The following is a 25,515-nucleotide window of genomic DNA, read 5'->3' as shown; positions in this document are numbered from 1 at the left end:
ATTTTTGTGGAGTGGGGAGGGGTGGGGAAAGCCTCTTCCCCTCCCCTCTACTCCTCCCCCCATCAGCTGTGCCGCTCCCCCCCTCTCCCCGCCTGCTCGCTGCCGCCGCCTTGGGGGGTGGAGGGGCCGGGGTGGGGGAGGGGCCGGGGTGGGGGGGGGCCGTGTGGGCGCGCGGGACGCTGTTTCCTGTGAAAATCTTTAGTGAGGCAAACACCCCCCTTTGTATATTTTGTACATTATTAATAAAGTTTGGGGAGAAACCCCTGAAATGAGAGTGCCGTGTGGGGGGAGGGGCGGGAAAGCTGGGGTCATCCTGGGGTCATCCTGGGTCATTCCGGGTCACTCTTGGGGTCAGTGCAGAAAACCGTGGGAGGGGGGCAGGGATGTCACCGCGTACTGACCACGCCCACACTGACCACACACCCACACTGACCACGCCCACTCCGCCATTGCGCCACCACAGTTCATTCTTCCTGCGCTCCCCTTGGCGGTGACTCGTAGGTAACTGTAGCCGCCCATCGCTCACTGCGGTCACTTGGTCATTCCAGTGGTCACTGTGGTCACTCTAGTGCTCACCACTGGCCATGCTGACCACACCCCACACTGACCACAATGACCACTGACCACACCCACACAGACCACGCCCACTCCGCCATTGCTCCCTCCACCATTTATTCTTTCTTTTCGTTCGCTGGTGGTCACTGCGTGTAACTGCGGTCACTCTGGTGCTGACCACGTCCACACTGACCACACCACATACGGGACCACGCCCACACCAAATTGCTCCACCACTGTTTATTCTTTCTTTTGCCCCCTGCTGGCCACTGCAGGTAACTCAGCCACTCTGATGGTCACTGTGGTCACTGCGGGTCACTCTTGTGGGTCACTACCGGTCACTGTGGCGGTCACTCCCGCGGTCGGGTATGCACCACCTCGCGCCCAGCCCAGCACCTCAAGGCTTGTAGTCGCCGGGTCGCTGTCGATCTGGCTTCAGGCCCTGCTCCTCCACCACCCACAGCTGGCAGTTGGTCTCGGTGATCAGCCGGGCGTCGTGGCTCACCACGATCACCGCTATGACGTCACAAAGCGACGTCGCCGTGATGTCATCATTTGGGGTCCGTTATCGGGCAGTTTTTGGAGCTTTTTGGGGCATTTTTGACCCATTTTTGGGGCGTTTTTGATACGTCTTTGGGGTATTTTTGATGCACTTTAGGGCATTTGGATCCATTTTGGGGCATTTTTACATCTTTTTAGGAATTTTTAATCAATTTTGGGCTATTTTTGATCCATTTTTGAGCCTCTCCCTTCCCAATTTCGGTATTTTCTTTCCCACCAATTCACATTTCCCCCTTCATTTTCGGTCCCTATTCCTCATTTTTTGGGTCCCTTTTCCCATTTTTGGGGTCCCTCTCCCTGATTCTAAATGTGACATCATCACCATGGCTCCACCCACCCAGCCCAGGCCCCGCCCAGGCCCCACCTCCCTTTGTACTCGTTGATGGCGCCGGCCAAGGCGTCGATGGATTCGCATGTCCAGGTTGTTGGTGGGCTCTCGTCCCGGGGCCGAGGCGGCTCAGGTGAGCTCACACCTGGCCACGCCCCTCCCAGAGTGACCACGCCCCTTCCAGCGTGGCCACGCCCTCCTGACCCCACCCAGACTCCACCCAAACCACACCCAGGGCTGTGATTGGAACGAGAACAGGAGGTGGGGAGGGGTCACTCAGGTGAGGTCACACCTGGCCCCGCCCCTTGCAGGCCCCGCCCCTCGCAGGCCCCACCTCTCTCAGGCCCCGCCCCCTCACCAGGATCAGCACGTCGGGTTCCCGGCAGGAGAGTTCAGCAAACACCACCCGGGCCTTCTGCCCGGCCATGCAAGGGGGGGCTTACGCACAGGCCACACCCCTCCAGACTGTAGCCACGCCCCCCAGACACTAGCCACACCCTCCCAAGTACTAGCCACACCCTCCTAAGTCATAGCCACGCCCCCCAGGCACTAGCCACAGCTCCCAGACACTAGCCACACCCTCCCAGGCCATAGCCACACCCCCAGGCACTAGCCACGCCCTCCAAAATACTAGCCACACCCTCCCTGGCACTAGCCACACCCCCCAAGGTGCTAGCCACGCCCACCTAGGATCTAACCACGCCCTCCCAGGCGCTAGCCACGCCGACCCCGCCCCCCTGGTGGTGGCCCCGCCCACCCGAGAGCTTGGGCGATCTGCAGCGTGTGGCGTGGCCCTCGAGGCCGAAGCGGCCGAGGCAGCGCCGCGCCTCCTGGTGCGGGAGGTTGAAGCTGCGCTGCAGGAACTCGGCCGCCGTCTCCTCCAGGCGCAGCTGCTCGGCCGCCTGCTGGTTAAAGAACCCCACCTTCTGTGGGCGGGGAAAGGGGCGGGGTCAGGCAGGCCACGCCCACCAACCTGAGCACAGCCACGCCCACCTTAGAGCGGCTACACCCACTCATAACCAACCACACCCATCCCCCACTGCTGGTTAAAGAATCCCACCTTCTGCAGGGGGCGGGGAAAGGGGCGGGGTCAGACAGGCCACGCCCACCAACCTGAGCACAGCCACGCCCACCTCAGAGCTCACAGCCCCACCCCTGACCTGCTAAAGCCAACTCTCCCTGCTGGTTAACAAACCCCGCCTTCTGTGGGCGGGGCCAGGGACATGCCCGCAGGCCACGCCCACCCATCCTGGAATGGCCACACCCACTTCTGACCAGCCACACCAACCCCCTATTTCTGAGCCCCACCTTCTGCAGGTGAGGGTGGGCGGGGTCGTGACCACGCCCTCAGGCCACGCCCACATCCATCAGCTCCTCCCCCACCCCAAATTTGTCTTCAGAAGTGGCCACACCCATCCAGGTGAGGCCACGCCCATCCCCATTGGGACACGCCCCCTTAGCGACCACACCCTTTTATGCTTTAATGTGAAATCGCAGCCTTGGCCACACCCAATTAAGCCCCGCCCCTTCTATTAGGCATTGCTGCCACACCCATTTAGGCCCCGCCCCCTCTGGCCCCGCCCCTTTACCAGCCGATGGTTGCGCCTCATCTGCCCCCGGAGCTGCGGAGGAATCGGGGAGGAAAGGGTTAGAAAAATGCCGATTTTGGGGTCTTGGCGAATTTTGGGGCCTGTCCCCATTTCTGGGGGAATTTGCCCCAATTTTTGGGGATTCCCACCTCAATTTTTGGGAATATTTTCCCCCTTTTTGGGGGATTTTTCCCTCCCTATTTTTGGGCTTTTCCCACCAATTTTTTGGGGATATTTCCCCCATTTTTGGGTGTTCCTCTTACCATTTTTGGGATTTTTTCCCCCCCATTCTTTTGCTATTTCCCCCCCAATTTTTAGGATCCTTCCTCCCCAATTTTTGGGATCTCTCCCCTCCCATTTTTGAGGATTTTGGGGCATTTTTTGGGGAATTTGGGATCCATTTTTGGGTATTTCCATTAATTCCGATTTTCCTCTTCATTTTTGGGATCCTCTTCCCCATTTCCAGTCTCCCTTTTCTGATTTTCGGGGTCCCCAATCCCATTTTTGGGCTCATTTCCCCCGTTTTTTAGTCCCTTTTCCCATTTCTTGTGGTTTTTCCCCCATTTTCAGCCCCCCCAACCCCATTTTTCCCGTTTTTGGGGTTTTTTGCCCCATTACCGGTGTCAGGGCGCCGGTGAGCAGCTGCAGCAGGGTGCTCTTCCCCACCCCGTTGGGGCCCACGATGCAAACTGGGGGAAAATCGAGGGAAATTGGGCAAATCCGGGGAAAAATGGGGAAAATTGGGGGAAATTCGGGGAAATTTGGGCAGAATTTGGGAAAATTTGGGAAAATCTGTGGGAAATTTGGGGAGAATTAAGGAGAATTTGGGGGAAATTTGGGGAGAATTGGGGAGAATTTGGGGAAAATTGGGGAAAATTTGGGGAAATTTTGGGGGAAAATTGGGGAAAATTTGGGAAAATTGGGCAAATTTGGGGGAAATTGGGCAAATTTGGGGGAAATTGGGAGGGTCCCCAGTCAGGAGGGGCCCCCGCGACCCCCCCAGGGGGTTTTTGGGGGCCGTTTTTGGGGTTTTGGGGGCCGTTTTGGGGTCCCACCTCGGATTCCATGTCGATGCCAAAGTCCAGGTTCTTGAACAGCAGCTCCTGCCCCTCGTAGCCAAAATCCACTCCTGGGTTTGGGGAAATTTGGGATTTTTGGGGGCAAATTTTGAATTTTCACGGGTAAATTCTGGATTTTTGGGGAATATTTGCAATTTTTTCAGGGGGAAATTTGGGATTTTTAAGGGGAAATTCTGAATTTTCTCGTGAGGAATCCCCTTAAATCCCCAACCCCCAAAAATCCTCCCCAAAGCTTCCAAAAGTCCCCCAAAAACCGCACAAATCCTGGGGCTGAAACCCCCTGAAACCGCCCAAAATCACCCCAAAACCAACCCAAACCACCCCAAAACCCAAAACTGCCCCAAAATCCTCCAAACCCTCCCAAAACTTCTCACAAATCCCCTCCAAATCCTCCCGAAATCCCCTCAAACCCCACCTGAAACCCCCCAAAAATCTCTCAAAAATCATGGAAAAAAAAAAAACCCAAAATCTCCACAAATCCCAGAAATTCCCCCCAAACCTCCCAAAAAATCCTCCCAAATCTCCCCCCAGACCACACCCAAAATCACCCCAAAAACCCCTGAAACCCCCCAAAATCACCCCAAATCACCCCAAAACCAACCCAAATCACCCCCAAAACCCAAAACTACCCCAAAATCCCCCCTAACCAACCCAAAATATCCCAAAAAATCCTCCCAAATGCCCCCCCAGACCCCTCCCAAACCGCCCCAACCGTCCTTCAAAATCCCCCAAAAATTACGGAAAAAAACCCCAAAAATGCCCCAAAAATCCCCAAAAAATCCCGTAAAAACCCCAAAACGGCCGAGTTTGGGGTCTGACCGTGCAGGCCGAGCACGGGGGGGCTCAGGGGGGGCGGGTTGGGGAACGTGAAGCGCACGCAATATTCCCGCGGCCGCCGCAGCAGCTCCGGCGCCTCGGCCGCGTCCTCCGAGGGCGCCCGGCGGCGGCACTTCTGCTGCTTGCGGGTCAGCGCCTCCTTGGTCTGCTTCTCCTGGAATTCGGGGCAAAATCAGGCGTTTTTGGGAAAATTCGGGGTTTTTTCAGGGTTTTTTCGGGGTTTTTTTGGGGGTTTTTTGAGATTTTTTAGGGGATTTTCCAGGGGTTTTGGGGGGGATTTTCTGCTGCTTGCGGGTCAGCGCCTCCTTGGTCTGCTTCTCCTGGAATTTGGGGCAAAATCGGCCGTTTTTGGGAAAATTCGGGGTTTTTTGGGGTTTTTTTGGGGTTTTTTAGAGGATTTTCCGGGGTTTTTGGGGATTTTTTTAGAGGATTTTCTGGGGTTTTTGGGGAGGATTTTCTGCTGCTTGCGGGTCAGCGCCTCCTTCATCTGCTTCTCCTGCGGTTCGGGGGAAATTCCGGCGTTTTTGGGAAAATTCGGGGTTTTTTGGGGTTTTTTTGGGGTTTCTTCAGAGTTTTTTTCGGGGTGTTTCGGGGGATTTTCTGGGTTTTTTGGGGATTTTTTTACGGGATTTTCAGGGGTTTTTGGGGAGGATTTTCTGCTGCTTGCGGGTCTGCGCCTCCTTCGTCTGCTTCTCCTGCAATTCGGGGAAAATTCCGGCGTTTTTGGGAAAATATGGGGTTTTGTGGGGTTTTTTCCGGGTTTTCTCGGGGTTTTTTTTGGGGGTTTTTTGGGGTTTTTTTTTGAGGTTTTTTCAGGGATTTTCCGGGGTTTTGCGGGGGGATTTTCTGCTGCTTGTGGGTCAGGGCTTCTTTAGTCTGCTTCTCCTGCGGTTCGGGGCAAATTCCGGCGTTTTTGGGGAAATTCGGGGTTTCTTGGGGTTTTTTTGGGGGTTTTTTCAGGTTCCTTCGGGATTTTTTGGGGGCTTTTTTGAGGTTTTTTAGAGGATTTTCCGGGGTTTTTGGGGATTTTTTTAGAGGATTTTCCAGGGGTTTTGGGGGGATTTTCTGCTGCTTGCGGGTCAGCGCCTCCTTGGTCTGCTTCTCCTGGAATTTGGGGCAAAATCGGGCGTTTTTGGGAAAATTCGGGGTTTTTTGGGGTTTTTTTGGGATTTTTTCAGAGTTTTTTTCGGGGTGTTTTGGGGGATTTTCTGGGGTTTTTGGGGAGGATTTTCTGCTGGTTGCGGGTCAGTGCCTCCTTCGTCTGCTTCTCCTGCGATTCGGGGGAAAATCAGGCGTTTTTGGGAAAATTTGGGGTTTTTTGGGGTTTTTTCCGGGTTTTTCCGGGGGGTTTTTTGGGGGTTTTTTTGAGGTTTTTTCGGGGATTTTCCAGGGTTTTTGGGGGGCTTTTTCTGCTGCTTGCGGGTCAGCACTTCTTTAGTCTGCTTCTCCTGCAATGTTTTGGGGCAAATTCGGGGGTTTTTGGGAAAATTTGGGGTTTTTTGGTTTTTTCCAGGGTTTTTTTCGGGATTTTTTGGGGGTTTTTTCGGGGTTTTTTCGGGGATTTTCCGGGGTTTTGGGGGATTTTTTCTGCTGCTTCTCCTGGAATTCAGGGCAAAATCGGGCATTTTGGGAAAATTCGGGGTTTTTTGGGGTTTTTTTGGGGGTTTTTTTGGGGTTTTTTCAGAGTTTTTTTCGGGGTGTTTTGGGGGATTTCTGGGGTTTTTGGGGGGATTTTCTGCTGCTTGCGGGTCTGCGCCTCCTTCGTCTGCTTCTCCTGCGATTCGGGGAAAATTCCGGCGTTTTTGGGAAAATTTGGGGTTTTTTGGGGTTTTTTCCGGGTTTTCTCGGGGTTTTTTTTGGGGGTTTTTGGGGGTTTTTTTGAGGTTTTTTCGGGGATTTTCCGGGGTTTTTCGGGGGGATTTTCTGCTGCTTGTGGGTCAGGGCTTCTTTAGTCTGCTTCTCCTGCAATGTTTTGGGAGAAATTCCAGCATTTTTGGGAAAATTCAGGGTTTTTCGAGGTTTTTTCCGGGTTTTTTGGGGGTTTTTGGGGTTTTTTTTCAGGTTTTTGGGGGGTTTTTTTGAGGTTTTTGGGGGATTTTCCTGAGTTTTTCGGGGGATTTTCTGCTGCTTGTGGGTCAGTGCCTCCTTTGTCTGCTTCTCCTGCGGTTCGGGGGAAATTCCGGCGTTTTTGGGAAAATTCGGGGTTTTTTGGGGTTTTTTCCGGGTTTTTCTGGGGTTTTTTAGGGGATTTTCCGGGTTTTTTGGGCGGCATTTTCTGCTGCTTGCGGGTCAGCGCTTCTTTAGTCTGCTTCTCCTGCAATGCTTTGGGGGAAATTCTGGCGTTTTTGGGAAAATTTGGGGTTTTTTGTTTTTTTCAGGGTTTTTTTCGGGGTTTTTTGGGGGTTTTTTTGAGGTTTTTTTGGGGATTTTCTGGGGTTTTTGGGGATTTTTTCTGCTGCTTCTCCTGGAATTCAGGGCAAAATCGGGCATTTTGGGAAAATTCGGGGTTTTTTGGGTTTTTTTCGGGGTTTTTTGGTTTTTTTTCTGGGGTTTTTTAGAGGATTTTCAGGGGTTTTTGGGGGGGATTTTTTCTGCTGCTTGTGGGTCAGCGCCTCCTTCGTCTGCTTCTCCTGCGATTTCGGGGGAAATTCCGGCGTTTTGGGGAAAATTTGGGGTTTTTTCAGGGTTTTTTTGAGTTTTTTTGGGGCCTTTTCCAGGGTTGTTGGGGGCATTTTCTGCTGCTTGCAGGTCAGGGATTCTTTCGTCTGCTTCTCCTGCATTTTGGGAGCAAATTCTGGGGTTTTTGGGAAAATCTGGGGGTTTTTGGAGTTTCTTTGGGAGTTTTTTTGGGGAGGGATTTTGTGATTTTTTGGGGGCAACTTTGGAGTGGTTTTTTTGGGGTTTTGAGGGGCATTTTGGGGTTTTTTGGGGGGATTTTGGGATTTTTAAGAGACTTTTTGGAGTTTTAAGGGATTTGGGGTTTTTGGGGGGGATTTTGTGATTTTTTTGGGGGGGTTTTGGGTTTTTTTTGGGGGTTGAGGAGCCCTCACCGCCTGCTTGGTTGATTTCCCCCCGGCTTTGAGGTCCCTCAGTTTCTTCTCCTGTTTCTCAAACTGTTTCAGCAGCTCCTTCTGCTTCTGCTGGTACATCTTCTTAAAAGTCACTGAAAATGGGAAATTTGGGGCAATTTTCAGGAATTTTCCGGAATTTTTTGTGATTTTGGGCCGTTCCCGACCCCTCCATTCCAATTTTCCCTTTTTTTCCCTGTTTGCTCCCAACATTCCCAATTTTCTCTCTTCCACTCCTCATTTCCTCCCTCTTTTATTCCCAATTTTTCCTCCCCCTTTTTTTCCCAATTTGCCCCCAATTCCCATCCCCTTCTTGATCTCTTTTTCCCTTTTTTTCTGCCTTGTTTCCGTTCCAAATTTTCCCCAATTTCCCCAATTTCCAGCCCCATTTTTCCCTCATTCCCATTCCCTGGTTTTCCCCCTTTATTCCCAATTTTCCCTTCTCCCATTTCCCTTTTTTTCCCAATTTCCCCCAATTTTTCACCTTTTTTTCTATTCTCATTCCCAATTTTCCCAATTTCCAGCCCCATTTCCCTCTTTTTTTCCCCATTCCCCCCCTCTTTATTTTTTCCTGACTTTTCCACCCAAAATTCCCAAAATTCCCAGACTCTCTTTCCAATTTTTTCCGCTTTTTCCCATTTTTGCCATTTCTCCACCCAAAATTCCTGCAATTCCCACATTTCTCACTGCAACTCCCACAGCAGCAGAATCACGGGGAACCCAGCTGGATCAGCCCCCATTTCTCCATTTTTATCCAAAATTTTTTGCTATTTTTTTCCTGGTTTTTTCCCATTTTTTCCCCGTTTTTCCCCAATTTCCCCGTTTTTTGCCCCAAATCTCACTGCAGTTCCCATGGCAGCAGTGCAGCTTCTGCCTGTCCAGCTCGATCAGCTCCCATTTCCCCATTTTATTCCATATTTTTGCCATTTTTTCACTGTTTTTCCCTTTTTTTTTTTCCTTTTTTTCCGGTTTTTCATTTTTCCCCAATTTCCCCGTTTTTTGCCCCAAATCTCACTGCAGTTCCCGTGGCAGCAGTGCAGCTTCTGCCTGTCCAGCTCGATCAGCTCCCATTTCCCCATTTTATTCCATATTTTTGCCATTTTTTCACCATTTTTTCCCGTTTTTTCACCGTTTTTTCCCGTTTTTTCGTTTTTTCCCAATTCCCCCGTTTCTTGCCCCAAATCTCACTGTAGTTGCCCCTGTAGTAGTGCAGTTTCTGGCTGTCCAGGTGGATGATGTCGGTGCAGACGTCGTCCAGGAACCCCTGGTCGTGGGACACCACCAGCAGCGTCTTCTTCCAGCTCTGCAGGTAACTGAAACGGGGGCAAAAACCGCGATTTTGGGAAAAAGGGCAAATTCGGGGTGGAAACCAGAAATTTAGGGGAAAAAAAACTGAATTTTGGGGAAAAAAACCGGGAATTTTGGGGGGAAAAAAAAGGAATTTGGGGGGAAAAGGAATTTTTAGGAGAAAACGTGAATTTGGGGGAAAAAAGGGAATTTTGGGAGAAGAAATGGGAATTTTGAGGAAAAATGGGAATTTTGGGGAAAAATAGGAATTTGGAAGGGAAAAAAAAAGCCTAAAAAAATTTAAAAAATAAAATTCCCCAAAGTAAAAAAAAAAAAATCCTAAGAAATAAAAGGAAATTCCCAAATATCCCCTCCAAAAATTAAAAAAAAAAAATTTTTAAAAAAGCAAAAAAAAAAAAAAAACCTCCCACCAAAAACTCCAAAAAAAAAAAAAAAAAATTCCCCCCAAAAAAAAAAAAACCCTAAAAAATTGCAAAAAAAAAAAAAACCAACCAAAAAAATCCCTAGAAACTCAGCAAGAATCGCCCAAAATCTCAGAATCTGCCCCCAAAATCCCCGAAATTCCCCGAAGTGCCCCAAAGTGCCCCAAAGTGCCCCGAAGCGCCCCGAGCCCCTCACTTGTTGAGCCAGATGACGGCGTTCAGGTCCAGGTGGTTCGTGGGCTCGTCCAGCATCAGCAGCGTCGGCTCCAGGAACAGAGCCCTGGGGGGAGGGCACAGCTGGGGGCACCTGGGGCACACCTGGGATACACCTGGGATACACCTGGGCACAGCTGGGGGCATCTGGGGGCATCTGAGATACACCTGGGATACACCTGGGATACACCTGGGCACACCTGGGGACACCTGGGCACACCTGGGATAGACCTGGGATAGACCTGGGATACACCTGGGGACACCTGGGATAGACCTGGGCACACCTGGGCACACCTGGGATACACCTGGGATAGACCTGGGATACACCTGGGCACACCTGGGGACACCTGGGATAGACCTGGGATACACCTGGGATACACCTGAGATACATCTGGGGGCACCTGGGGGCACCTGGGATACACCTGGGATACACCTGGGATACACCTGGGATACATCTGGGGGCACCTGGGGGCACCTGGGATACACCTGGGATATACCTGGGATAGACCTGGGCACACCTGGGGGCACCTGGGGGCATCTGGGGGCACCTCGGTTACACCTGGGATACACCTGGGATACACCTGGGCTAGACCTGGGATAGACCTGGGATAGACCTGGGATAGACCTGGGCACACCTGGGCACACCTGGGATACACCTGGGTTACACCTGGGATACACCTGGGGGCATCTGAGGGCATCTGGGGGCACCTGAGATACACCTGGGGGCATCTGAGGGCAGCTGAGATACATCTGGAATACACCTGGGCACACCTGGGGACACCCGGGATACACCTGGGCACACCTGGGGGCATCTGGGGGCAGCTGGGCACAGCTGGAGCTCACCTTGGCACACCTGTCCTTACCTGGCCAAGGACACCCTCATCCTCCATCCCCCCCCAAGAACTTCCAGGTGTGCAATTCCCCAGTGACACCAATCCCAACCCCTCACCTGAACCCACCTGAACCCACCTGAACCCACCTGAGCTCACCTGAGCCCACCTGAACCCACCTGAGCCCACCTGAGCTCACCTGAGCCCACCTGAGCCCACCTGAGCCCACCTGAGCTCACCTGAGCCCACCTGAACCCACCTGAGCCCACCTGAGCCCACCTGAGCTCACCTGAACCCACCTGAACCCACCTGAGCCCACCTGAGCCCACCTGAGCTCACCCGAGCCCACCTGAACCCACCTGGAGCCCACCTGAGCTCACCTGAACCCACCTGAACCCACCTGAGCCCACCTGAACCCACCTGAGCCCACCTGAGCCCACCTGAGCTCACCTGAGCTCACCTGAGCCCACCTGAGCCCACCTGTGCTTACCTGGCCAGGCTGACCCTCATCCTCCAGCCCCCCGAGAACTTGCGGGTCGCTCTGTTCTGCATCTCGGGCGTGAAGCCGAGCCCGGCCAGGATGCGCCGCGCCTTGGCCTCGGCGGCGGCGGCGCCGATGGCGCGCAGCTCCTCGTACACCTGCGCAGGTGAGGGGGGTCAGCCGCGGCACCCGCGGCCCCCCAGGTGCGGCTGAAACGGGGAAATCCCCCCCAGGTGGGGGTTAATCCCCCCCAAGTTTGGTTTAAGCCACCTCAGGTGTGCCCAGGTGTGCCCAGGTGTATCCCAGCCTCCCCCAGGTGTGCCCCCAGGTGTATCCCAGGTGTATCCCAGGTGTATCCCAGGTGTGTTTTAATGCCCCCCAGGTGTATCCCAGGTGTGCCCAGGTACCCCCAGCTGTGCCCAGGTGTATCCCAGGTGCCCCCAGCTGTGCCCAGGTGTATCCCGGGTGTGCCCAGGTGTGTTTTAGTGCCCCCCAGGTGTATCCCAGGTGTGATTTCAAGACCCTCCACGTGACCTCTCCAGTGTTCCCCAGGTGGCTCCAGGTGAGGTTAATCCCCCCCAGGTGTGGTTTAAGGTGCCCCAGGTGCATCCCAGGTGCGCCCACGTGCGTTTTAGTGCCCCCCAGGTGCCCCCAGGTGCCCCCAGGTACCCCCAGGTGTGCCCAGGTGCGCCCAGATGCGTTTTAGTGCCCCCCAGGTACCCCCAGGTGTGCCCAGGTGTGCCCAGGTGTATCTCAGGTGTAGCCCAGCCTCCCCCAGGTGCCCCCAGGTGCCCCCAGGTGCCCCCAGGTGCCCCCAGGTGCCCCCAGGTACCTTCTCCAGCCTCTCGGCGGCCGCGTCGTCGCCGCTCTCCAGCAGCCCCTGCAGGCGCGGCTCCTCGTCCAGGAGCCGCAGGCGCTTCGTGTCGGCGCGGAGCACGGCCTGCACCGCAGGTGTGTCATCGGCCAGCACCTCTGCACAGGTAAATACAGGTAAATAACACAGGTGAGACATGTAACACACATGTAACACACATGTAACACACACAGGTAACACACAGCGTGTGCCTGGAGCACGGCCTGCACCGCAGGTGTGTCATCGGCCAGCACCTCTGGGACAGGTAAATAACACAGGTAACACACATGTAACACACATGTAACACACAGGTAACACACAGGTGTGTCATTGATCACAACCTTTGCACAAGTAAGGCACACGTGAGATCCTAGATGTGCCCAGGTGTGCCCAGGTGTGCCCAGGTGTACCCAGGTGTGCCCAGATGTACCCAGGTGTGCCCAGGTGTACCCAGGTGTGCCCCAGGTGTATCCCAGGTGTATCTCAGGTGTGCCCAGGTGTATCCCAGCCCCCCCAGGTGTGCCCAGGTGTGCCCAGGTGTATCTCAGGTGTACCCAGGTGTATCTCAGGTGTATCTCAGGTGTGCCCAGGTGTGCCCAGGTGTATCTCAGGTGTGCCCAGGTGTATCCCAGCCCCCCCAGGTGTGCCCAGGTGCCCCCAGGTGTGCCCAGGTGTATCTCAGGTGTGCCCAGGTGTACCCAGGTGTATCTCAGATGTATCTCAGGTGTACCCAGATGTACCCAGGTGTGCCCAGGTGTGCCCAGGTGTATCCCAGGTGTATCCCAGCCCCCCCAGGTGTGCCCAGGTGTGCCCACCTTGCTCGCAGAGCAGCACGTCGATGTTGGGGGGGATGCTCAGGGCTCGGTTGGCGATGTGCTTCAGCAGCGTCGTCTTCCCCTTCCTGAAACACACCCAGATTCACCCAAATTCACCCCAAAATCAACCCAGAATTCACCCAAAATTCACCCTAAATTCACCCTAAATTAAACTCCAAATTCACCCAAAATTAACCCCAAACACGCAAAACTAACCCAAAATTAACCCCTAAAATTAACCCCAAATTAACCTCAACTTAAACTCCAAATTCGCCCCTAAAATAATCCCAAACACCCAAATTTCACCCAAAACTAGCCCAAAATTAACCACAAAATTAACCCAAAAGTACCCCAAAATGAAACCCAAACTAACCCCAAATTAACCCTCAATTCACCCCAAAATTAACCCCAAATTAACCCAAAACGCCAAAAATTCACCCAGAACCCAGCCCAAATTAACCCCAGATTAACCCAAAACTAACACAAAAAAACACCCCAAAATTCATCCAAAAAACCCCCAAATTACCCCTAAAATTAACCCTAAATTCACCCAAAATTAACAAAAACCACCAAAAATTAACCCCAAACTAACCCCAAACTCACCCAAAATTAACTCAAAATTAACCCCAAAATTCACCAAAAACGAACTCCAAATTAACCCAAAATTAACCCAAAACCACCAAAATTAACCCCCTAAATTGGCTCTAAATTCATCCAAAATTAACCAAAAATTAACCCCAAGTTAACCCTAAAATCCCCAAAATTAACCTCAAAACCCCCAAAACTTACCCAGAATTAACCCCAAAACCCCCAGAATTAACCCCAAAACCCCCAGAATTAACCCCAAAAATCCTGATTTTTCCCCAAACCCCCAGAATTAACCCCCAAAACCCCAGAATTAACCCCAAAAATCCTGATTTTACCCCAAACCCCCAGAATTAACCCCCAAAACCCCAGAATTAGCCCTACAATTCCACATTTGCCCAAAATCTCCAGAACCAACCCCAAAATCCCCCAAATTAACCCCAAAACCCCCAGAAATGTTCCCCCAGAATGAACCCCAGAAATGCGGGGAGTTTTGCCCAAAAACCCCAAAATTCACCACAAAAATTTCGAGGTTTTTGCCCAAAACCGCCCGAATTAACCCCAAAGTGCCCGAATTGCCCAAACCGCGGGGATTTCACCCCAAACGGACCCGTTGGGCCCCACGAGGTCATAGGCGGGCGCCCGCCCCACGATGAACAGGTCGGCGTTGACGTAGAGATCCTTGCCGTGCGCCGAGATGCTGAACTTCTCCAGCTGGAACGGGGCAAAAAGCGGGGAAAACGGGAAAACCGGGGCAAAAACGGGGAAAACAAGGGGAAAATGGGGGGAAAATGGGGGGAAAATGGGAAAAAATGGGGGAAAATGAGGGGGAAATAACGGGGAATAAATGGGGCGAAAATGGGGAAAATGGGGGAAAATGGGGGGAAATAATGGGGAATAAATGGGAAATAAATGGGGGGAAAATCGGGAAAAATGGGGGGAAAATGGGAAAAAATGGGGGGAAAATGGGAAAAAATGGGGGAAAATGGGGGGAAAATAATGGGGAATAAATGGGGAGTAAGTGGGGAATAAATGGGAAATAAATGGGGGGAAAATGGGGAAAAATGGGGGGAAAATGGGAAAAAATGGGGGGAAAATGGGGGGGAAATAATGGGGAATAAATGGGAAATAAATGGGAAATAAATGGGAAATAAATGGGAAACAAATGGGTGGAAAATAATGGGGAATAAATGGGGAATAAATGGGGAATAAATGGGAAACAAATGGGAAATAAATGGGAAATAAATGGGTGAATAAATACGGAATAAATAGAGGGGAAGTGGGAAATAAATGGGAAATAAATGGGAAATAAATGGGGAAATAAATGGGAAATAAATGGGGAATAAATGGGGGGAAAATGGGGAAAAATGAGTGGAAAATAATGGGAAACAAATGTGAAATAAATGGGTGGAAAATAATGGGGAATAAATGGGGAATAAATGGGAAATAAATGGGGAATAAATGGGGAATAAATGGGAAATAAATGGGGAATAAATGGGAAATAAATGGGGAATAATGGGAAATAAATGGGGAATAAATGGGGGGGGGAATGGGGAAAAATGGGTGGAAAATAATGGGAAATAAATGTGAAATAAATCGGTGGAAAATAATGGGGAATAAATGGGGAATAAATGGGGAATAAATGGGGGGGAAGTGGAAAATAAATGGGGAATAAATGGGGAATAAATAGGAAATAAATGGGGAATAAATGGGAAATAAATGGGAAATAAATGGGAAATAATTGGGAAATAAATGGGGAATAAATGGGGAATAATGGGAAATAAATGGGGAATAAATGGGGAATAAATGGGGAATATATGGGAAATAAATGCGAAATAAATGGGGGAGGAATGGGGAAAAATGAGTAGAAAATAATGGGAAATAAATGTGAAATAAATGGGTGGAAAATAATGGGGAATAAATGGGGAATAAATAGAAAATAAATGTGGGGGAAGTGGAAAATAAATGGGGAATAAATGGGAAATAAATGGGAAATAAATGGGGAATAAATGGGGGGGAAATGGGAAATAAATGGGGAATAATGGGGAATAAATGGGGAATAAATGGGAAATAAATGGGAAACAAATGAGGAATAAATGGGGGGGGAAATGGGGAAAAATGGGTGGAAAATAATGGGGAATAAATGGGGAACAAATGGGGAATAAATGGGGGGGAAATGGGGAATAAATGGGGAATAAATAGAAAGAAATGGAGGAAAATAGGAAGTAAAAAAAACCGGGAGAAACGGGGAAAAATGGGAAAAAAAAGGGGGGGAAACAGGAACAAACCAATGGGGAAAATGGACGGGGGGAAATGGGGAATAAACAGGGAAAAAAAGGGAAAACCAGAAAAAACCAAGGAATAAAAGGGGGGAAATATGGGGGGGGGGGGGAAATGGGAACCCTGAGTGGGGTCTGAGGTCCCCAGGTGAGATTTGCCCTTTTGCCCCTCCCCCAGTGAGATTTGCCCCATCCCAGGTGAGATTTGCCCCTCCCCCAGTGAATTTTGCCCACCCAGGTGAGTTTTCCCCCATCCCAGGTGCATTCTGCCCCTCCCCAGATGAGTTTTGCCCTTTTTCCCCCCCCAGGTGCATTTTGCCCCTCCCCAGGTGAGTTTTGCCCCTCCCCAGGTGCGCTCTGCCCCCCAAGGTTGATTTTGCCCCATCCCAGGTGCGTTTTGCCCCCCCCAGGTGAGTTTTGCCCCTCCCCAGGTTGATTTTGCCCCTCCCCAGGTGCGCTCTGCCCCCCCAGGTGCATTTTGCCCCATCCCAGGTGAGTTTTGCCCCATCCCAGGTGCATTTTGCCCCATCCCAGATTGATTTTGCCCCTCCCCAGGTGCGCTCTGCCCCCCCAGGTGCGCCGTGCCCACCTTGATGTCGGAGGCGTTCTCCAGCATGGCCTGGCGCGGCCGCACAGCTCGGCCTGCGACACGCGAAGTCGCCGCTCGCCCATGGCCGCCGCCCACGTACGCCACCTGCCGCTCAAACTCCGCCTGGGCGGGGCCACACACAGACCACGCCCATCAGGGACACGCCCACGGCGGGATACACCCAGCGGGACACGCCCCCTGTCATGGCCGCCGCCCGCGGCGACGCCACCTGTCACTCAAAGTGCGAATGGGTGGGGCCAACAGCCAGGCCACGCCCACCGGGGCACGCCCACAAGGTCACACTCATCATGGGACACACCCACTGTGGGATGCACGCATTGGGACACGCCCCCTGTCATGGCCGTCGCCTGCAGCGACGCCACCTGCCACTCAAACTCCAGCTGGGCGTGGCCAGGGAGGTCAAGCCACGCCCACAAAGGGGTGTGTCCATCATGGGACACACCCACTGTGGGATACGCCCACCAGGACACGCCCACTGTCATGGCTGCCACCCACATTGACGCCACCTGCCGCTCAAACTCTGCCTGGGCGGGGACAATAGGCCACGCCCACTTGGCCACGCCCACCTGGACACGCCCACGATGGGACATGCACGTATGTGGCAATGGTCTTGGGATAAGCCCCGCCCACGTGTTTGGACACACCCCCAGAAAATCCACACCTGGTATGGCCACGCCCACCGGAAGTCACAGACAGGCCACACCCATTAAGCCACACCCATTAAGCCACACCCCCAAAGAGACACACCAACTTAGGCCACACCCACATGAAGTCACACCCAGCCAGGCCACACCCACTAAACCACACTCACTTCGGCCACACCCACAAAGAACCACACCCAGTTAGGCCACACCTCCAAAGCGCCACACACAGTTAAGCCACACCCACATAAGCCCACACCCAATTAGGCCCCACCCATTCAGGCCACGCCCCCAAACATCCATGCCCAGACAAGCCACACCCACCCACAGCCAGGCCTGGTTAGGCCACACCCACAGACACACCCAGTTAAGCCACACCCACATGCGTGACCACACCCAGCTATGAAGCCACACCCACCTCAGGCCACACCCCCAAACAGCGACCGTCTTGTGCTAAGCCCCGCCCACAGCCATAGCCCCCCAACCATGCCCAGTTAGGCCACGCCCCTGCGGCTAAGCCACGCCCCCTTGAGGCCCCGCCCCTCACCTGCTTCTTCATTTTCTTCTTCTCCTTTTTGCTGACCCGGGCGTCCGGCCCCGCCCTCGGCCCCGCCCCCTCCTCCTCCTCCTGGGGAGCCCAAAATGAACAAAAATGACCCAAAAATGACCCAAAAATACCCAAAATACCCAAAATACCCCAAACATCCCCAAACCACCCCAAAAGAAACCCAAAAAATCCCCAAAACATCCCAAGCAACCCCGAAATTCTCCCACGTACCCCAAATTATCCCAAAACATCCCCAAAAAATCCTCAAAATGTCCCAAAAAAAATCCTCAAAATATCCCAAAAAAATCCCCAAATTATCCCAAAACATCCCCCCAAAAAAATCCCCAAAATATCCCAAACAAACCCCAAAAGATTTTACAACAACCCCCCCAAAATACCCCAAATAAAAACCCCAAAATATTCCAAAATAACCCCAAAATATTCCTATAAAAAAAACCCCCAAATCCCCCAAATTCCCCAAAATAGCCCCAAAATATCCCAAATAACAGCCCCAAAATACCCCAAAAATATCTAAAACAACCCCAAAACATCCCAAATTAACCCCAAAATAACCTAAAATATTCTAAAATGACCCCCAAAATCCCTGAATTTCCCTAAAATATCCCAAAATCCCCCAAATTCCCCCAAATTCCCCAAACTCACGTTCTCGCTCCCCTTCCGGGCTCCTTCCTCCTCCTCCTCCTCTTCCTCATCCTCGTCCCTCAGGGCCCCGAACTTGTTCTGTCCCAAAATGGGGCAAAAATCCCCAAATTTGGGGTCTCATCTCCCAAAAACCCCAAAAATCCCCAAATTTGGGGTCTCATCTCCCAAAAAGTCCCAAAAACTCCAAATTTGGGGTCTCGTATCCCGAAAACTCCAAAAATCCAAAATTTGGGGTCTCATTTCCCAAAAAATCCCAAAAATCCCAAAATTTGGGGTCTCATATCCCAAAAAACCCCAAAAATCCAAAATTTGGGGTCTCTTATCCCAAAAAACCCAAAAATCCCCAAATTTGGGGTCTCATTTCCCAAAAATCCCAAAAACCCAAAATTTGGGGTCTCATATCCCAAAAAACCCCAAAAATCCAAAATTTGGGGTCTCTTATCCCAAAAAACCCAAAAATCCCCAAATTTGAAGTCTCATATCCCAAAGAACCCAAAAATCCCCAAGTTTCGGGTCTCATCTCCCAAAAAACCCCAAAATCCAAAATTTGGGGTCTCATCTCCCAAAAAATCCCAAAAATCCCAAAATTTGGGGTCTCATATCCCAAAAAACCCAAAAATCCCCAAATTTGGGGTCTCATTTCCCAAAAAATCCCAAAAATCCCAAAATTTGGGGCCTTCTTCCCCCAAAACCCCCAGATTTTGGAATCAAACCCCAAAAAAACCCCAAATTTTGGGGTTTCACCTCCAAAACCCCCAAATTTTGTAATTTCCATCCCCAGAACCCCAAACTTCCGGAGTCTCCCACCCCAAATTTCCAAAAAACAACCCAAATTTTGGGGTCTCACCTCCCCCAAAAATCTCCAATTTTGGGAACGCCTTCCCCAAAATGCCCAAAAAACCCCAAATTTTGGGGTTTTCTACCCCAAAAAAAATCCCCAAAACCCCCCAATTTTGTGATTTCTGTCCCCAAAACCCCAAAAAATCTTCAATTTTCACGTCTCACCAATCCCAAAAAACCCCAAAAAAACCCAAATTTTGGAATCTCCCACCCAAAAAAACCCAAATTTTCACATTTCCGTCCCAAAAAACTTCAAATTTTGGGGTCTTCACCCCCAAACCCCCTCCCAACAAAACCCACATTTTGTGATTTTCACCCCTAAAAATCCCAAATTTTGGGGTTTTCCACCAAAAAAACTCCAATTTTTGGGTGTAACCCCCCAAAAAAACCCCAAATTTTGGGGTCTCACATCCCCCAAAACCCCCAAAAACCCCCAAATTTTGGAGTCTTTGACCCAAAAACCCTCAAATTTTGGAGTCTTCAATCCCAAAAAAGTCCAAAATATCTCAAATTTTGGCATCTTCAACCCCAAAAATTCCAAATTTTGGGGTTTTTTCCCAAAATCTCCCCAATTCCCCCCAATTCCCCCCTCACCTTCCTGCCCGGAGCCTCCTCGGAGCCTTCGGCCTCATCCTCATCGCTGGGGCATTTCCCCTGAGGATTTTGGGGACAAAAATGAGAAAAAAATCCCCAAAATTTGGGACATTTTGGGTCCCCAAAAACGGGGAAATGTTAAAAAATGAGGAAAACCCCAAAATTGGGGAAAAAACCCCCAAAAATGGGGAAAAAAACCCAAAATTGGGGGAAAAAACCCAAAAAATGGGGGGAAAAAACCCCAAAATTGGGGGGAAAACCCCAAAATTGGGGGAAAAACCCCAAAATTGGGGTGAAAAACCCAAATTGGGGGAAAAAACCCCAAAATTGGGGGAAAAAACCCCAAACTGGGGAAAAAAACCCCAAAAATGGGGGAAAAATCCCAAAATTGGGGGGAAAAAAACCCAAAATTGGGGAAAAACCCCAAAATTGGGGGAAAAACCCCAAAATTGGGGGGAAAAAACCCAAATTGGGGGAAAAAACCCCAAACTGGGGGAAAAAACCCCAAAATTGGGGGAAAAAACCCCAAAAATGAAGGGAAAACCCCAAAATTGGGGGAAAACCCAAAATTGGGGGAAAAACCCCAAAAATGGGTGGAAAACCCCAAAATTGGGGGGAAAAAAACCCAAATTGGGGGAAAAAACCTAAAATTGGGGGAAAACCCCCAAAATTGGGGAAAAAACCCAAACTGGGGAAAAAAACCCCAAAATTGGGGGAAAAACCCCAAAATTGGGGGGAAAAAACCCAAAATGGGGGGAAAACCCCAAAAAATGGGGGAAAAAACCCCAAAATTGGGGGAAAAAAACCCCAAATTGGGGAAAAAACCCCAAAATTGGGGGGGAAACCCCAAAATTGGGGAAAAACCCCAAAATAGGGGGAAAAAAAACCCAAATTGGGGAAAAAAACCCCAAATTCTGCACCTGTTTCTTCCCTTTGGGTTTTTCCTTTTTGGGGTTTTTCTTCTTCTTCTTCTCAGCCTCCTCTTCCTCCTTGGCAGTGCAAAAAAAAAAAGAGATTTTTTTTAAGGAGATTTTGGGGGATTTTGGGTTTTTTTTTGAGGGATTCTGGGTTTTTTTTAAGGGATTTTGGGATTTTTTGAGAATTTTTTTCCAGGGTTTTTGTGGTTTTTGCCCAGAAATTTAGGAGTTTTTGAGGAATTTTGGGAGGTTTTTAAGGATTTGGGGTTTTTTTTTCAGGAATTCTGGGGATTTTTGAGAGATTTTGGGAGTTTTTTGGGGATTCCGGGTTTTTTATCCAAGAATTTTGAGGTTTTTTCCTCAGGAATTTCAGAAATTTTCTGAGAGATTTTGGGGGTTTTTTTCGAGGGATTTTGGGTTTTTTTGAAAGATTTTGGGGTTTTTTTTGAGAGATTTTGGGGTTTTTTTCCGGGAATTTGGGATTTTTTTCAGGATTTTGGGGGTTTTGGGGGGGGATTTCAGGATTTCTTTCAGGATTTTGAGGTGTTTTTCCAAAAATTTAAGTTTCTTTTCAGAGATTTTAGACGGTTTTCTTCCCAGGAATTGGGAGTTTTCGAGACAGAATATGAAGTTTTTAATTTTTGGGGTTTCCCCAGAATTCTGGGGGTTTTTTTCCAGGAATTTGGGGTTTTTATGATGGATTTGGAGGTTTTTAATTTTTGGGGTTTCCCCAGGATTTTGGGGTTTTTTTTTCCAGGAATTTGGGGTTTTTATGGTGGATTTGAAAGTTTTTAGTTTTTGGGGTTTCCCCAGGATTGTGGGGGTTTTTTTGCAGCAATTTTGGGGTTTTTTCCCCCCAGAAATTTTGGGTTTTCCCCCTCAGCCTCCCCCACCTTGCTGCTTTTGCCCTTGCTGGGTTTTTTCTCCTTTTCTTCCTCCTCCTCCTCCTCCTCCTCGCTCTGCTCCTGGTTCAGGGCAGCAAAAACATTCCCACCCTAAAAAAAACCCCAAAAATCCCCAATTATTCCATTTCCTCCCCAAATTCCCCTCCTCCCACCTTTACACCCCAAAACCTCCCAAAATTCCACATTTTTTCCACTTTTTTCTCATTTTTAAAAGAATTTCCTTCAAAAACTTCCCATTTTGGGAAACTTTTTTCCCCATATAAGGAGAATTTTCTCTCTTTTTAAAATTTCTCTTTTTCCCCCCATTTTTTGGATGATTTCCCCTCAATTTTGGGGATTTTTCCCACATTTTTAGGGATTTTTCCCCTATTTCAGGAGGTTTTCCCTATTTTATTGAGAATTTTTCCCATTTTTGTGGATTACCCTCACATTTTTTGTGATTTTCCCTTTTTTTTTGAGAGATATCCCCCATATTTTATGAAGTTTTCTATTTATGGAGAACTTTTCCCCATTTTTTGAGATTTCCTCAATTTTCTGGGGATTTTCTCCATTTTTCTGGATTTACTCCCCTTTCTTGTGGATGTTCCCTCTCATTTTTTGTGGATTTTCCCTCTCATTTTTGTGCCTTTTCCCCATTTTTCAACGTTTCCCCATTTTTTTATAAATTTTCTCAATATTTTCTTATTTTACCCCTTTTTTAATGTCTTTTCCCCCATTTTTTCCCCATTTTCCCCGCATTTTTTTCTCAGGATTTTCCCCAATTTTTTCCATTTCCCCACTTTTTTTGGTGTGTGGTTTTTCCCCCAGTTTTTCCCATTTTCCCCCCTTTTTCCCCCATTTTCCCCCTCACCTTCCTCCTCCTCGCTCCCCTCCTCCCCGTTGGAGCTGTGGGCACATTTTGGGGGGGTCACTGAGGGGTCCCCGAGGGCTCAGAGCCCCCCAGGACCCCCAAATCCCCCCCAGGACCCCAAATTCCCTTCCAGAACCCCCAAATCCCCCCCAGGACCCCAAATTCCCTTCCAGGATCCCCAAATTCCCTTCCAGGACCCCAAATTCCCCCCCAGGACCCCCAAATCCCCCCCAGGACCCCCAAATCCCCCCAGAACCCCCCAAATTCCCTTCCAGGACCCCCCAAATCCCCCCCAGGACCCCCAAATCCCCCCCAGGACCCCCAAATTCCCTTCCAGGACCCCCAAATCCCCCCCAGGACCCCCAAATCCCCCCCAGGACCCCCAAATTCCCTTCCAGGACTCCAAATTCCCCCCCAGGACTCCAAATTCCCCCCCAGGACCCCCAAATCCCCCCCAGGACCCCCAAATTCCCTTCCAGGACCTTCCTCCTCCTCCTCCTCCTCCTCCTCATCAGCAGCAGCCGCCAGGGCCTGGAGCCGCCGGCTTAGCTCCGCCTCCTCGGGCTCAGGCTCCGCCCCCCGCGGCCGCCGCCCCTCCTTCCGCCGGTCCCGCTTCCGCCGCGAGCCCTGGGACGATTAACGAGCGGTCATTATGCTAATTAGCTCTTAATTAGCTTCTTGATTAATGCCCGGTGTGCTGGAGCCAGGCTGGTGTTGGCTCCGCCCACTTTGACCCCTCCCCTATGAACCCCTCCCCTAATTTGCCTTAATCCCTCCCATTTAGCCCCACCCCTTTTAAATCACATTTACCTCCTCCCATTGAAGCCCCGCCTTTTTTAGCCCCACCCCTTCTTAATCACATTTAGCTCCTCCCCTTTAAGCCCCACCCCCTTTAGCCCCACCCCCTTAAACCCCTCCCCTTTAACTCACTCCCAATTGGCCCCACCCCTTTGGCTACACTTAGCCACACCCCTTTTAGCCCCACCCCTTTTAGCCCCACCCTCTTGAGCCCCCACCCCTTTTAAGCCACATTTAGCCCCTCCCCTCTAAGCCCCACCTCCTTTAGCCCCACCCCTTTTAGCCCCACCCATTTTACCTCCTCTCGTTTGGCTCCATCCATTTTGGCCCCACCCACTTTAGCCCCTCCCCTTGAATCCCACCCTTTTAGCTCCAGCCTTTTTAGCCCCTCCTCTTTGACTCCACCCCTTTTAGCCCCTCCCCTTTTAGCTTTTAGCCCCTCCCCTTTGATCCACACCCCTTTTAGCCCCACCCATTTTAACTCACATGCCTTTTAGCCCCACCTCTTTGTGCCACACCCACTTTAGCCCCACCCCTTTCCCTTTCAGCCCCTCCCCTTTCCCCCTAACCCCGCCCCTTTTAAGCTCCTCCCCTTTAGCCCCTCCCACTAAACCCCACCCAAATAAGCCCCTCCCACTTCCATTAACCCTTTCCTCTAACCCCGCCCCTTCACACCCCTCCCTCTCACAAGTGCCTCCCTAATCAACCTCATTAGCATAACTAATCAACCTAATTAGCATAATTAACCTGGGCGGGTGCCGGCCCCTCCTTCTCGGGGGCGGGAGGGGGCGGGGCCGGCGCCGCCTTCTCCTCCTCGGCCAATTCCTCGAAGAACTGGGGGGAAAAACGGCAATTTTGGGAAAATCCGGGAATTTTGGGGGGAAAATCGGGAGTTTTGGGGAAAAAATGGGAATTTGGGGAAAAAAATGGGAGTTTTGGGTAAGTTTGGGAATTTCGGGGAGAAAAAACTGAGAATTTTTGAGGGAAAAAAAGGGAATTTTGAAGGGAAATCTGGGAATTTGGGGGGAAAAATCTGGGAATTTGGGGGGGAAAATGAGGATTTTGAGAGGAAATCTGGGAATTTTCGGAGGAAATCTGGGAGTTTTGGGAAAATTTATGAACTTTGGGGAAAAAATAGGAATTTGGGGGGGAAATCTGAGAATTTTGGGGCGAAATCCGGGAGTTTTGGGAAAATCTGGGAATTTTGGAGGGAAATTTGGGAATCTTGGGAAAATCCAGGAATTTTAAGGTAAAAACTGGGAATTTTGGGAAAATGTGGGAATTCTGGGGGGAAAATGGGAAATTCGAAGGGATATCCGGGAATTTTGGGGGAAATATTTGGGAATTTTGAGGAGGAATCCAGGAATTTTGGGGTCCTGGAATTTTAGGATTGGGGGAGGGGTCCTCAGGATTTTGGGGGAGGGTCAGAGGTCAAAGGTCAGGGGTCACTCACGGATTTTTTGCCTTTCCGGTCCTTCTTGCCCTTCTTGAGCGGTTGCTCTGTGGGGCAGGGGGGGTTCAATGGGTCTGGGGGAGCCCCAAAATCCCAACGTTTGGGGGGAGACCCCTCCCCCAAAATTCGGGGGTTGGTTTGGGGAGGGGTTTCCCCAAAACTGGGGGGTTTGGGTTGAAAAAAGTGGGGGAAAAGAAAAAGGTACAAAATCCCAGGGGGGCTCCCCTCAGTGCCGGGGGTCTCACCCTCATCACCCCCCCTCAGTCCCGGGGTCCCCTCAGGGGGTCCCGCCCTTTTCCCGCCATTTCTGGGGTCCCCCTCTCAATCCTGGGATCCCCTCACGGGGGTCTCGCCCTCTTCCCTCCCCTCATTCCCCGGGGTCCCAGCCCAGGGTCCCCCCTCAGTCCTGAGATCCCCTCACGGGGGTCCCGCCCTTTTCCCGCCATTTCTGGGGTCCCCCTCTCGATCCCGGGGGGTCCCCTCACGGGGGTCTCCCCCTCATCCCCCCCAACCCCAGGGCACCATCCCGGGGGTCTCCCCCCATTTCGGGGTCCCCTCCCGGGGGTCTCCCCCTCCTGCCCCCCCCATTCCCGGGGGTCTCACCTTCCTCCTCCCCCCCCTTCCATTCCTCCTGCTTGGCCCCCGCCGGCCGCGCTCCCTTCGGCATGGCCGGGCACCGCGCACTGCGCATACGCCGCCACCGCCGCCCCGAGCTGCTTCCGGGCCGCGACGCCGCTTCCCATTGGTCCGCTCTTCCTCAAACCCCGCCCACCGCGCACGCGCTTCGTTTGCTATTGGCTAGCGCCTTTTTGTCCCGCCCACCCGTGAGGTAACGCGTTCTCCTATTGGTTGATCCCGCCCCGCCGGCTGCGCTGCGCTGCTATTAGTCGGCTG

The 25,515-nt window shown here is 51.1% G+C and overlaps 1 protein-coding gene across 1 annotated transcript; it reads right to left on the bottom strand.

The window, feature by feature from the left end:
- Positions 1 to 952: 952 nt before the first annotated feature.
- On the bottom strand, positions 953 to 25,315 carry LOC115915879 (ATP-binding cassette sub-family F member 1-like). The gene is made up of 26 exons (XM_030969589.1): positions 25,225 to 25,315; positions 24,622 to 24,668; positions 23,916 to 24,002; positions 22,853 to 22,997; positions 22,371 to 22,405; positions 21,509 to 21,610; positions 20,619 to 20,687; positions 19,699 to 19,758; positions 18,265 to 18,342; positions 17,602 to 17,682; positions 16,393 to 16,515; positions 14,135 to 14,238; positions 12,940 to 13,025; positions 12,104 to 12,243; positions 11,281 to 11,429; positions 9,944 to 10,027; positions 9,206 to 9,330; positions 8,000 to 8,112; positions 4,932 to 5,103; positions 4,090 to 4,162; positions 3,652 to 3,724; positions 3,034 to 3,066; positions 2,201 to 2,370; positions 1,803 to 1,866; positions 1,476 to 1,551; positions 953 to 1,071 (listed from the first exon to the last, which is right to left on the bottom strand). The coding sequence occupies exons 1-26, from the start codon at positions 25,310 to 25,312 to the stop codon at positions 953 to 955; spliced, it is 2,496 nt and encodes an 831-aa protein (XP_030825449.1). The 5' UTR covers positions 25,313 to 25,315.
- Between the last annotated feature and the right edge of the window lie 200 nt (positions 25,316 to 25,515).

The sequence above is a fragment of the Camarhynchus parvulus genome, unplaced genomic scaffold, assembly GCF_901933205.1.
Source record: "Camarhynchus parvulus unplaced genomic scaffold, STF_HiC, whole genome shotgun sequence".
NCBI lineage: Eukaryota > Metazoa > Chordata > Aves > Passeriformes > Thraupidae > Camarhynchus > Camarhynchus parvulus.
This window is presented reverse-complemented; position numbering and strand designations above follow the sequence as displayed.